The sequence below is a fragment of the Schistocerca cancellata genome, chromosome 3 (assembly GCF_023864275.1).
Source record: "Schistocerca cancellata isolate TAMUIC-IGC-003103 chromosome 3, iqSchCanc2.1, whole genome shotgun sequence".
Lineage (NCBI taxonomy): Eukaryota > Metazoa > Arthropoda > Insecta > Orthoptera > Acrididae > Schistocerca > Schistocerca cancellata.
Window position 1 is genome coordinate 715,960,681 of NC_064628.1, and position 13,022 is coordinate 715,973,702.

Sequence of the window (13,022 nt, forward strand, 5' to 3'; positions counted from 1 at the left end):
CCTCCTCCTCCCCCTATCCCCACCCTCCTCCTCCTCCTCCCCCTGTCCCCACCCTCCTCCTCCTCCTCCCGCTGTCCCCACCCTCCTCCTCCTCCTCCCGCTGTCCCCACCCTCCTCCTCCTCCTCCCCGTCCCCACCCTCCTCCTCCTCCTCCTCCCACCCTCCTCCTCCTCCTCCTCCTCCTCCCCCCGTCCCCACCCTCCTCCCCCTCCCCCCGTCCCCACCCTCCTCCTCCTCCTCCTCCCCCCGTCCCCACCCTCCTCCTCCTCCTCCTCCCCCCCGTCCCCACCCTCCTCCTCCTCCCCCCGTCCCCACCCTCCTCCTCCTCCTCCTCCTCCTCCTCCCCCCGTCCCCACCCTCCTCCTCCTCCTCCTCCCCCCGTCCCCACCCTCCCCACCCTCCTCCTCCTCCTCCTCCTCCTCCTCCTCCTCCTCCTCCTCCTCCCCCCGTCCCCACCCTCCTCCTCCTCCTCCTCCTCCTCCTCCTCCTCCCCCCGTCCCCACCCTCCTCCTCCTCCTCCTCCTCCTCCTCCTCCTCCTCCCCCGTCCCCACCCTCCTCCTCCTCCTCCTCCCCCCGGCCCCTCCCTCCCTCCTCCTCCCCCCGGCCCCTCCCTCCCTCCTCCTCCCCCCGGCCCCTCCCTCCCTCCCTCCTCCTCCCCGGCCCCTCCCTCCCTCCCTCCTCCTCCCCCCGGCCCCTCCCTCCCTCCCTCCTCCTCCACCCGGCCCCTCCCTCTGTACTCCTCCACCCCCTCCACCCGGCCCCTCCCTCTGTACTCCTCCACCCCCTCCACCCGGCCCCTCCCTCTGTACTCCTCCACCCCCTCCACCCGGCCCCTCCCTCTGTACTCCTCCACCCCCTCCACCCGGCCCCTCCCTCTGTACTCCTCCACCCCCTCCACCCGGCCCCTCCCTCTGTACTCCTCCACCCCCTCCACCCGGCCCCTCCCTCTGTACTCCTCCACCCCCTCCACCCGGCCCCTCCCTCTGTACTCCTCCACCCCCTCCACCCGGCCCCTCCCTCTGTACTCCTCCACCCCCTCCACCCGGCCCCTCCCTCTGTACTCCTCCACCCCCTCCACCCGGCCCCTCCCTCTGTACTCCTCCACCCCCTCCACCCGGCCCCTCCCTCTGTACTCCTCCCCCCGGCCCCTCCCACCGTGCCCTCCCCCTCCCACCGCCCCCTCCCCCTTCCACCTCCCACCGCCCCCTCCCTCTCTCCTCCCCCCATCACCTCTCCTCTCCTCCCCCCATCCCCTCTTTCCTCCCCCCGTAGGGGGGTGACTGAAATTTCGTAAATAGATCTCGCCGCGACAAAAAAGTCTTTGCTTTAATGACTTCCATCCCAACTCGCGTATCATATCTGCCGCACTCTCTCCCTTATTACGTGATAATACAAAACGAGCTGCCCTTTTTTTTGCACCCTTTCGATGTCCTCTGTCAATCCCACCTGGTAAGGATCCCACACTGCGCAGCAATATTCTAACAGAGGACGAATGAGTGAAGTGTAAGCTGTCTCTTTAGTGGACTTGTTGCATCTTCTAAGTGTCCTGCCAATGAAATGCAACCTTTGGCTCGCCTTCCCCACAATATTATCTATGTGGTCTTTCCAACTGAAGTTGTTCGTAATTTTTACACCCAGGTACTTAGTTGAATTGACAGCCTTGAGAATTGTACTATTTATCGAGTAATCGAATTCCAACGGATTTCTTTTGGAACTCATGTGGATCACCTCACACTTTTCGTTATTTAGTGTCAACTGCCACCTGCCACATCATACAGCAATCTTTTCTAAATCGCTTTGCAACTATTACTGGTCTTCGGATGACCTTACTAAACGGTAAATTACAGCATCATCTGCGAACAATCTAAGAGAACTGCTCAGATTGTCACCCAGGTCATTTATATAGATCCCTATGTCTCCAGGACGCTTCCCTGGGGAACACCTGATATCACTTCAGTTTTACTCGATGATTTGCCATCTGTTACTACGAACTGAGACGATACCCCATAGGCCCGCAGCTTGATTAGAAGTTGCTTGTGAGGAACGGTGTCAAAAGCTTTCCGGAAATCTAGAAATACGGAATCAACTTGAGATCCCCTGTCGATAGCGGCACATTACTTCGTGCAAATAAAGAGCTAGCTGCGTTGCACAAGAACGATGTTTTCTGAAACCATGCGGATTACGTATCAATATATCGTTCACTTCGAGGTGATTCATAATATTTGAATACAGTATGTGCTCCAAAACCCTACTGCAAACTGTCGTCAGTGATATAGGTCTGTAGTTTGATGGCTTACTCCTGCTACCCTTCTTAAACACTGGTGAGACGTGCGCTATTTTCCAATCTGTAGGTACAGATCTATCGGTGAGCGAGCGGTTGTATATGATTGCTAAGTAGGGAGCTATTGTATCAGTGTAATCTGAAAGGAACCTAATCGGTATACAATCTGGACCTGAAGACAATCTGTATCAAGCGATTTGAGTTGCTTCGCAACCCCTAAGGTATCTACTTCTAAGAAACTCGTGCTAGCAGCTGTTCGTGTTTCAAATTCTGGAATATTCCATTCGTCTTCCCTGGTGAAGGAATTTTGGAAAACTGTGTTCAATAACTGCGCTTTAGCGGCACAGTTGTCGGTAACAGTACCATCGGCACTGTGCAGCGAAGGTATTGACTGCGTCTTGCCTCTTGCGTACTTTACATACGACCAGAATTTCTTCAGATTTTCTACCAAATTTCGAGACAATGTTTCGTTGTGGAACCTATTAAAGGCATCTCACATTGAAGTCCGTGCCAAATTTCGCGCGTCTGTAAATCTTAGCCAATCTTTGGGATTTCACGTTCTTCCGAACTTCGCATGCTTTTTCCGTTGCCTCTGCAACAGCGTTCGGACCTGTTTTGTGTACCATGGGGGATCAGTTCCATCTCTTACCAATTTATGAGGTACGAATCTCTCAATTGCTGATGGTACTATAGCTTTGAATTTGAGCCACATCTCGTCTACATTTGCATAGTCAGTTCAGAAGGAATGGAGATTGTCTCTTAGGAAGGCTTCTAGTGACACTTTATCCCCTTTTTTCAATAAAATTATTTTGCATTTGTTTCTGGTGGATTTGGAAGAAACGGTATTGAGCCTAGCTACAACGACCTTGTGATCACTAATCCCTGTACCAGTCATGCTGCTCTGGATTGTTTGTGGCTAAGAAGTCAAGTGTGTTTTCACAACCATTTAAAATTAACATGAGTTCGTCGACTAACTGCTCGAAATAATTTTCAGAGAGAGCATTTAGGACAATCTCGGAAGATGTTTTCTGCCTACCACCAGTTTTGAACAAGTATTTTTGCCAACATATCGAGGGAAGGTTGAAGTCCCCACCAACTATAACCATATGAGTGGGGTATTTATTTGTTATGAGACTCAAATTTTCTCTGAACTGTTCAGCAACTATATCATCTGAGTCTGGGGATCGGTAGAAGGAGCCAATTATTAACTTCGTTTGGCTGTTAAGTATAACCTCCACCCTTACCAATTCGCACTGAGTATCTAATTCGACTTCACTACAAGATAAACCACTACTGACAGACACAAACACTCCACCACCGATTCCGCCTAATCTATCTTTCCTGAACACCGTCTGAGACTTTGTAAAAATTTCTGCAGAACTTATTTCAGGCTTTAGCCAGCTTTCTGTACCTAGAACGATTTCAGCTTCTGTGCTTTCTATTGGTGCTTGAAGCTCAGGGACTTTCCCTGTACAACTACAACAATTTACAACTACAATTCCGACTGTTCCTTGATCCAAGCACTTCCTGTATTTGCCAAGCACCCTTTGAGATTGCAACCCACCCCATACTTTCCCAGAGGCCTTCTAACCTAAAAAAACCGCCCAGTCCACGCCACACAGCCTCCACTACCCATGTAGCCACCAGCTGAGTGTAGTGAACTCCTGACCTATTCAGCGGAACCCGAAACCCCACCAACCTATGGCGCAAGTCAAGGAATCTGCAGCCAACACGGTTGCAAAACTGTCTGAGCCTCTGATTCAGACCCTCCACCTGGCTCTGCATCAAAGGTCCGTAATCTGTTCTGTCAACGATGCTGCAGATGGTGAGCTCTGCCTGCATCTCGTAAGCAAGACCGGCAGCCTTCGCCAAATCAGGTAGCCGCTGGAATCCAGAGAGAATTTCCTCAGATCCAAAGCGACACACGTCATTAGTGCCGACATGTGCCACCACCTGCAGCTGGCTGCACCCTGTGCTCTTCATGGCATCCGGAAGGCCCCTTTCCACGTCAGGAAAGACTCCACCCGTAATGCACATGGAGTGCACACTGGATTTCTTCCCCTCTTTAGCCACCATATCCCTAAGGGGCCCCATTACGCGCCTAACATTGGAGCTCCCAACTACCAATAAGCCCACCCTCTGCAATTGCCTGGACCTCGAATGCTGGGAATCATCCTTCACTGCCTGCCATACCTTGGAACGACGTCCCAATCAACCACAGGCAAGGGCTCAGCCCCACTGTGGGCAGCAACCGGGGCAACCACAGCGGCAGACCAATCTGCGGACAGACGGGACGAGGTTGACATCCCCGTGATAGCAAAGTCCGGCTCCCCACAGTGGTGCCCATTGGCAACAGCCTCAAGCTGCGCGACGGAAGTCAGCGCCGCCTGCAGCTGTGAGCGAAGGGATGCCATCTCAGCCCTCATCCGAACACAGCAATGACAGTCCCTGTCCATTCTAATCGATGTTGAACAACAGTTACTGAAACACGAGTCTGTGCCTAGATAACGCAAGGGAAACACACAAGAATGTATGAACTAACCTGTACAAATGCCTAACGACTGTGCTACAATCTGCCTGAATTTACGATTACAGTAACTAAAACTCGAAATTACACCTCCTATACGAAACTCTCACGCAATTTAAGTAAGAATCTACGAAGTAAACACAGAAAAGAAGCTATATACGTATCTTTCTGCTCTGTCGATGTGCGCCAACTGGGAGCTCAGGCCACACTGGTCTCTGAGTGCCTACTAGACAGACAAGTGCCACTGATGTACCAAAACAAAACAAATGCCTAATGACTGCCCCACAATCTGCCTGAATTTACGATTACAGTAACTAAAACTCGAAATTACACCTCCTGTACGAAACTCGCACACAATGTAAGTAAGAATCTACTAAGTAAACACAGAAAAGAAGCTATATACATATCTTTCTGCGCTTTCGATGTGCACCAACTAGGAGCTCGGGCCACAACATAACTGCATACATTTATTAACAGGATTCTTTATTAACAGGAACAAGAAGCTGCTTAGCTTTAAGCAAGTTGTTGTGGTACAAGCTCTTCCATAATAGTCCATGTTAGCCTCACTACTGGTGAAGTAAAAGTCCTGCTATGTACACTACCCTGGTCACTATGTACTGACTGACTCTAAGCTAGAGACTGTGACTGACTGGGCCCTCTGGTCTGTGCAGCGATCTAAATACTGGCAGTTGCGAGCGTGTTAGCAGTGCGTTGCTTGCGAGTATGTCTTTGGCCTCTCGCCTGATAAGCATGCTCGATTCAGCGCCTATTATCGATCTTCTTGCAGCCTCTTTGTTGACCAGCACGCTGGCAATAGCTTACACCAGCACAGCCATTTTTCAAAGTTCACTTTCATCAACATTCTAGAATAATGCAATTGAACGTACCACAACACAGCAAAATTGAGAATACTGCTATTGTGGATTCCACATCGACACTGTACATTCAAACTTTTTTCTTCTAATAGTTTCAGTTTCACTGATTATTTCATCTTTTGCCACAATTATGATAATTTCGCCTCCTGTGCCATTGTACAACTGGTGATAGTTATGAACGTGTGAAGTAAATGTTGTCTTCAAATGAATCTTTGTTGTAATATCAAAATTCACAATATCACATGTAACTACATTGTTAACTAATTGTCACTAATGAGGCAAAATGACAGGTGAGAAAGTTCTACACATTTGTAGATAATAGCAGGAGGCAAACTGCATCGTAACTCATCCAGTTAATAGCATCTTGAGTCCCAAATAACAGCAAAGAAATGGCGCTGGATTTCACAAGTTGATAATCATTAGAAATATTGAAAATGAAATATTAACAAACAAAACAAAAGAATGTTCCAAAGAAACTTCCATTTGAACTGTACAGTTGCATGACAATGAAAACCTGATGTACCTAACTTACAGGGCCATTCAAACTTTGTGTCAAAATCATACAGCTGGTACAGGATCCCAAACCTGTTGGTCAGAAAACACACACACACACACACTCACCCACCCATCTACTCAAAAACCGACACACTCTTCTTTGTAAATTTATTATGTTACACAATTTAAACAAACATCTCCCTCATATGCATTGCCTGAAATATAAATTTCTGTTGAAAATTTTTTACTTTTAATATTTGCTACCGTATGTGTAGTTTTGATACTGTGTGTGGGAGCTTGGAACACTATTACTAATGTAATGGGTTGTCAAATAAAGCTTAACAGTGGTTTCTACTGTAAGCAGTTGTTACAATGACATTTTGGATTTAAAGATAAAGTTGTATTTATTTTATTATTATGAGTATTGGAGCTTGATGTAAACATTGTGTTTACAGTGAAAAGAAACAAAAGGAGAAGATTGCCGAAGCCCATGAACAGTGGCTTCGAGACCGGGAGGAAAAGAAGTTGGATATGGAAAGGAACTGGAAACCAGGTATGTTATTGCTCAAATATTTGTTGCAACATCAAGTGATGTAATCAGTTGTATTGCAGGTAGTGCTGCTTCCCCTTTTTGTCTACTTTATGTGAACTGCTTTGTAGATGTAGATTAAAATATGTGAACCATAGGTTGTAAACATTAATTTTGCAAAGTATGAAATTGCAAGAGAGTACTTTGGGGATTAACTAGCAGATACTGTGCTGTTCTTTTCCTTCATGTTTGTAACAGATTCCTCAAATGGTTCAAATGGCTCTTAAGAACTATGGGACTTAACACCTGACATCATCAGTTCTCTAGACCGAGAACTACTTAAACCTAACTAACCTAAGAACATCATACACATCCATGCCCAAAGCAGGATTCAAACCTGCGACTGTAGCAGCAGTGCGGTTCCAGATAGAAGTGCCTAGAACTGCTGAGGCACAGTGCCTGGCAACGGATTCCTGTACCTTTCTTGTGCCAGCTTAAAGTTGTATGTGCTTCTAAATGCTAATGTTTTGTATGATTTAAAGTTTCCAATCAGTATGAATTTTATTTTCTGTGTTTTCTTGAGGACAATGAATACAAAAATTCATCCACTTAAATTTTGATGTCAGTTTCTTACATTTAAATCACAGAATTGTTATCGTGAATCGACTGTTTGATGTCGCTGACACAAAATATTGCTGTGCAGCTCATTTACAATTTTTTTAACAGTTCCTTGTTGGTGCTTTTGCTGTTTTGGTTGGGGCTCTGAGATTTTTTTCTTTTGGTGTAATCTTCTTCTTCTTCTTCTTCTTCTTCTTCTTCTTCTGCTCTGAGGTTGTGAAATTGCCCAGTGTCAAATTAGCATCACCATCCCTCCATCCAACTGTGCAACAAGCTGTAAAACTCTCACCTCAAGGGGCAAAGTCACCAGCTACACAACCGGTAGGCCAGAAAGGACAGAAGGAGTACTTCCGTGAAGACTTCCTCCGTCCCTCCAGCCAAACAACACCCAAGTCTTCATCTAAACGGAAAGGCTCAAAGAAGTCCACCAAAGGCAAATGGTCTTCTCCTTCGCCACCTCAAAGATCCTCTTCGATGGTATCGACAAGTGGTACTTCAGCCCGGCCAGCCTCTGTGTTGCCGGCGCTCACCAACAACCGTTTTTCGGCGTTGGACTCCACAGACTGACCGCACAAGCAAGCTGATGCTCCCGAGGACCCTATGGAGCAGGATCCTCCTGCTTCTGTGCCCTGTAGTAGCACCTCTTCCCCAGCCGTCACTCGGCAGCTGCTGAGGTGACACCCCTATGTCTCTTCCTCATCATGACTCTCCTCCAGTGGAACGTTGGCGGTCTTCGATCCCACAAAGAGGTACGGCTTCTTTTAGTGTTGCAGCATCCCCTAGTACTCTGCCTTCAGTAAACGAAATTGCACTCTCACGACCGCTTTGAGCTTTTACATTTCTTACGGATTCTTTTTGACCTTCCCCCTGCCTCCAATGGAACGTTCGTGGCCTTCAATCCCACAAAGAGGATTTATGGCTGCTTTTAGCGTTGCAGCGTCCCCTAGTACTCCGCCTTCAGTAAACATAATTGCACCCTCACGACCGCTTTGAGCTTTCACATTTCTTACTGATTCTTTTTGACCTTACCCCTGAGTTCGTCATTCCCTCTCATGGGGGTGTCAGTCTGCTCATACGTGATGACATTCATAGTCACCCCATCTCCCTGACTACCCATCTCCAAGCTGTTGCAGTTCGCCTTTTCCTTCCCCATCTGAGTTTTTCCCCCTGTATCATATATGTCCCTCCGTCGTCCGCTGTCACCAGGACAGACTTCCTTCAACTTATTAGGCAGCTACCTCCCCCATTTTTGTTACTCGATGACTTTAATGCACATCATCCCCTTTGGGGTACTCCCAGGACCTGTCAGAGAGGTGCCCTCTTCTCTGACCACCTTAACCAACTTAACCTCTTCTGCCTTAACACTGGAGCACCCACTTTCCTTTCCAACTCCTCGCACACCTATTCCCATTTGGACCTCTCCTTGTGCACTGCCCAGCTTGCCCCTCGTCTTGAGTGGTCCATTCTTTCTGACACCTCGAGCGACTATTTCCCGTGTGCTATCCGTTTGCTGACTCCTACCCCATCCACGTGCACGCCTAAATGGCAGCTTCCTAAGACTGACTGGCAGCTGTATTCCTCCTTTGCGACGTTTGGAGAACTAGATTTCCCCAGTTGTGATGACCAGGTAGAATATCTCTCAAACGTTATCCTTACTGCTGCAGAACGTTCCACCCTCTGCACTTTCTCTCTACCATGTCGTGTCCCAGTCCCTTTGTGGACTGCGGCATGCAGCGATGCAATTCGCACACGAAGATGTGTTCTCCGCGTTTTTAACCACCACCCTGTGCTGGCAAACTGCATTCATTATAAACAGATGCATGGAAAGTGTCGTTGCGTTCTTCGGGATAGCAAAAGAGCTAGCTGGATTTAACTCCCAAGTCCTTTTAACAGTTCCACACCTTCCTCTCGTGTGTGCCAACCTCAGACAGCTCTCTGGAACCAAGATCCAGTCCCCAATTTCCAGCCTGACAGTTGCTGAGAATGTCATCTTGGACCCTATTGCTATCTCCAACACCTTGGGCCTTCATTTTGCGAAAGTTTCGAGCTCTTCCCACTATCACCATGCCTTCCACCATTTTAAATGAGCAGAAGAGGCTCAGGTGGTACCCTTCTCTTCTCCGAATTGTAAGTGCTAGAGGGAGCTAGATCATGATCTCAGTTCATCCGGATCCTCTGTCCCAGGGGCCAGACGCCATCCACATTCAAATGTTGCAGCACCTTTCTCATGTGGGCAACCACTTCCTGCTTAACATGTACAGCTGCAACTGGGCAGAGGGCACATTTCCTGGATGCTAGTGTGAAACCAGCATCATACCCATACCTAAACCTGGTAAGAGCAAAAACCTTCCTTCTAGCTACCGTCCCATCTCTCTTACCAGCTGCTTTTACAAGGTGATGGATCGTATGATTCATACCCGGCTGGTGTGGTGCTCGAGTCTCGCCATTTAATAATAAATGCACAGTGTGGATTTAGAGCACTGTGTTCTGCAGTTGTAACCATCTCGTTACTTTGTCCGCCCATGCCATGAATGGTTTTCTGCAGAAATCCCAGACTGTGGTCATGTTTTTTGATTTGGAGAAGGCATATGACACCTGCTGGAGAACAGGTATCCTCTGTATTCTGTACGCATGGGGCTTCCATGGGCACGTGCTCTGTTTTCTTCGGGCATTTTTACAAGACTGAGTTTTCAAGGTACATGTGGGTTCTGCCTTGTCGGACACTGTAGTGGTATCCGCCTCAAATGCAATGTATTGACACCAAATGTAGCGGGTGGATGCCAGCAGGGGCCGTATTGAAACTCGGCGAGAACTTTCCAAATGATTTATTTGTCTCCACTACAAAGCTCCGTTCACCTCGGTCCGCGTCACAAGGCCCCGCATTGCTGAGGTAGCACCCCAGCGGCCTATGCACGCAACGCTGTGTCAAGCTGGCCTTGTACACCAACTGCAGAGTTCCGATTATGTCAGGATGGCTGCGCCAGCAGCTGACTCAGTGGCCACTGCCCTTGTTGTCTCCGCACTGCTCCGCCGGGAGCCATAGGCCGTCCCCGCTGCTGCTTCTTCCTCGCTAGCATAGCTAGGGATGCGGCGGCAACGACCACCCGCGATCCGTCATCCGAATCTGCAGCCCTTGCCATGGAAGTCTCTGGCATGTGTCGGGAGCCAAGACGACTACCCACAGTAGCAAGCCGAAGAGTGGCCCACCCTGGCTGGCTGCGGACCCCACGTCGGCCTCAGAGGGTCGAACCAATGACCCGCTGTGGACTGGGATGGTGTCGCCCCATCTGTTGCTGCGAGTAGCCCAGTGGAGTGACACACCCCGCCGTCCAGGAGAGCTGCCACACTTGAATGAATCTCGTTAGAAAACAACACCTATTTTTGCTCGGCTGCGCGTCTCTGTTTCGCTAACGCACTGTTTTGCATCATGCATCATGTACGCCCCACACCCTGGTTGTGCCAGTGGGCCCCTTCTGCCTATAGCTTGTGCCATGCGAACTGCTGCATTTACTCTTTTCAGCAGTTCAACGGCCCCATGGCCTCCATTCCACTTTGCAACCGCTGGTCAGCGTAACTTACTGCAATCCGGGCCGCGCCTGGCTGTACCTTGTGTTCAGAATATAGCCCAAAACTAACTTTCCCTATCCTAAACGGTGGTGCCACTGCATTATTCCCCTCTTCGGAAAGCCCCTGTCCCCGGCTCGTCCTTTAACTAACTCTTAAACTTGTTTGGATTGACACTTATGACATACTTACTTACTATTAGAAAACTTAAATGTGGTCTAGTGCCCTCTTAAAACCATGACATAAAACAAAACGTAAAAATTCCTTACTGGATGACCACTGCTCGAGCAACCCCTTATCAACCCCTTACCTACTTGTCTCACGCCCTCAGTAGCCAATCCACTGGGACTTGGACTAACCTTGGTTCTCTCTGGGAATTGACTCTCCACCTGATCGGAAAGAAAACAACACATAACAAAGTTAAGGCTGCGATGACACTTGGTACAGAGGTGCTCAAAATGATCGTTATTTGCCGTTGCCTTTTTCGATACTGCACGGCATGTTGAACAAGCTGTACGGCTGATATGCGCCCCTCTTGCTCTAAAATGAACTGGTTTGCAGATCTCAACAGACCTGGCTCCAGAGTTTGATTTAACAAGGTCAGATTCTGCCTTGGCAAAAACTGTTAAGTGGTTTCTGGTCAGAAGTTAGAAAAAAGTAGAACAGTTTCTCCACCATCAACACTACTGTAAGCTACCCCCCAAGCTGGACTGAATTGAAACTTCCTGGCAGATTAATACTATGTGTTGGACTGGGACTCGAACTTGAGACCTTTGTCTTTTGCGGGCAAGTGCTCTACCGACTGATCTATCCAAGCACAAATCACACGCCATCCTCACAGCTCCAATCCTGCCAGTATCTCGTCTCCTACCTTGCAGACTTAACAGAAGCTGTCCTGCGAACCTTGCAGAACTAGCACTCCTGGAGGAAATGATACTGCAGAGACATGGCTTAGCCACAGCCTGGGGGATGTTTCCAGAATGAAATTTTCATTCTGCGGCAGAGTGTGCGCAGATGTATATTCATATGAATGCACATTCTGCTGCAGATTTATAATTTAATTCTGGACTGAATTGGTTGTAGCGTTCTCTTTACAGTGTTGTTTTTCACTTGAAGGACTTACTGAAAGGTAGACTATTTTCTGGCAGTAGGTTCTAGAGGTTTGAGATTGCATTTGTATGCAGTGGGAAGTATTTTATCAGCTGCAAAACTGTGGTCATTCTGTTTGAAACATTGCAGCCAATTATTTTCTCTACAAATTAACTCACAATGCTAATTAAAGTAAAACTAGCTTCAGTTGCCTTAAAGAAATGATTGAAACAGATTCTGTACATATTGGTATAGAAATAAACTGTGTAGCTCTAGTGGTCTCACTTTGATTCTTAAAGAAATGATTGAAACAGATTATGTACATATTGGTATAGAAATACTGTGTAGCTCTAGTGGTCTCACTTTGATTATTAAACCCGATATGACATGTCTCATTGTTTTGAAACGTATTATCAGATATGTGTGTTTCTGTGGTGTCTACCTGAACAATATTACTTTGTTGTTTTGTTTGGGCAGAAACATAGAAAGTCAGCAATGAACTTGAATTTTAGAATAAATACATGTTGCACGTAAGTTGTATAAGATACTGACATCTTATACAGTCATTGTTGAACTAGTGTGTATAGTTTGTTTTCAGATATATTTATTTCATATTGTCTGTCTGGAGAGAGTCAGTCTCGTTTTTGACAAAACACATCAGTGTGAGTGCAGCTGCGAAGTTCTCCCTGACATTTTTCAGCCTCTTTGTATATTATGCATGTAGCCAAGTAAAATGATGTCTGATAAGTGCTCTCCTAATTTCAAATTTTTACTATATGTGAATACTTGCTATAGGATGACAAAGCATGTACAGTTTCTGTTTCAGCGCCTTCACAGTCTCCTGTCCATCGTAGGAAGGGTGGGCTACCTCGACCAGTTGGTGGCCGTCGCAGCAGCAGTCAGTCAGAACATAGCAGTGAAGCAGACAGTCCAATAAGTGAGCCATTGAATGTAGAGGCGAGTAAATTACTCCTATATTTTTCCCAATATCACTCTGTGAAACTAGTTCGTGAATTTATCTTTGTTGTTATTGTTGCCACCAC

At 47.6% G+C, this 13,022-nt stretch overlaps 1 protein-coding gene across 4 annotated transcripts in view; it reads left to right on the top strand.

The window, feature by feature from the left end:
• The window catches only part of LOC126175723 (bromodomain-containing protein 8), a 272,574-nt gene that overhangs the window by 67,328 nt on the left and 192,224 nt on the right, over positions 1-13,022 (top strand). For 3 of the 4 annotated variants that reach the window (XM_049922659.1, XM_049922658.1, XM_049922660.1), the window contains 2 exons: positions 6,635-6,732; positions 12,794-12,936. In XM_049922659.1, coding sequence (XP_049778616.1) covers positions 6,635-6,732; positions 12,794-12,936 — 241 coding nt within the window. The remainder of the gene's footprint in view (positions 1-6,634; positions 6,733-12,793; positions 12,937-13,022) is intronic. The other variant, XM_049922657.1, reaches the window with a different exon arrangement.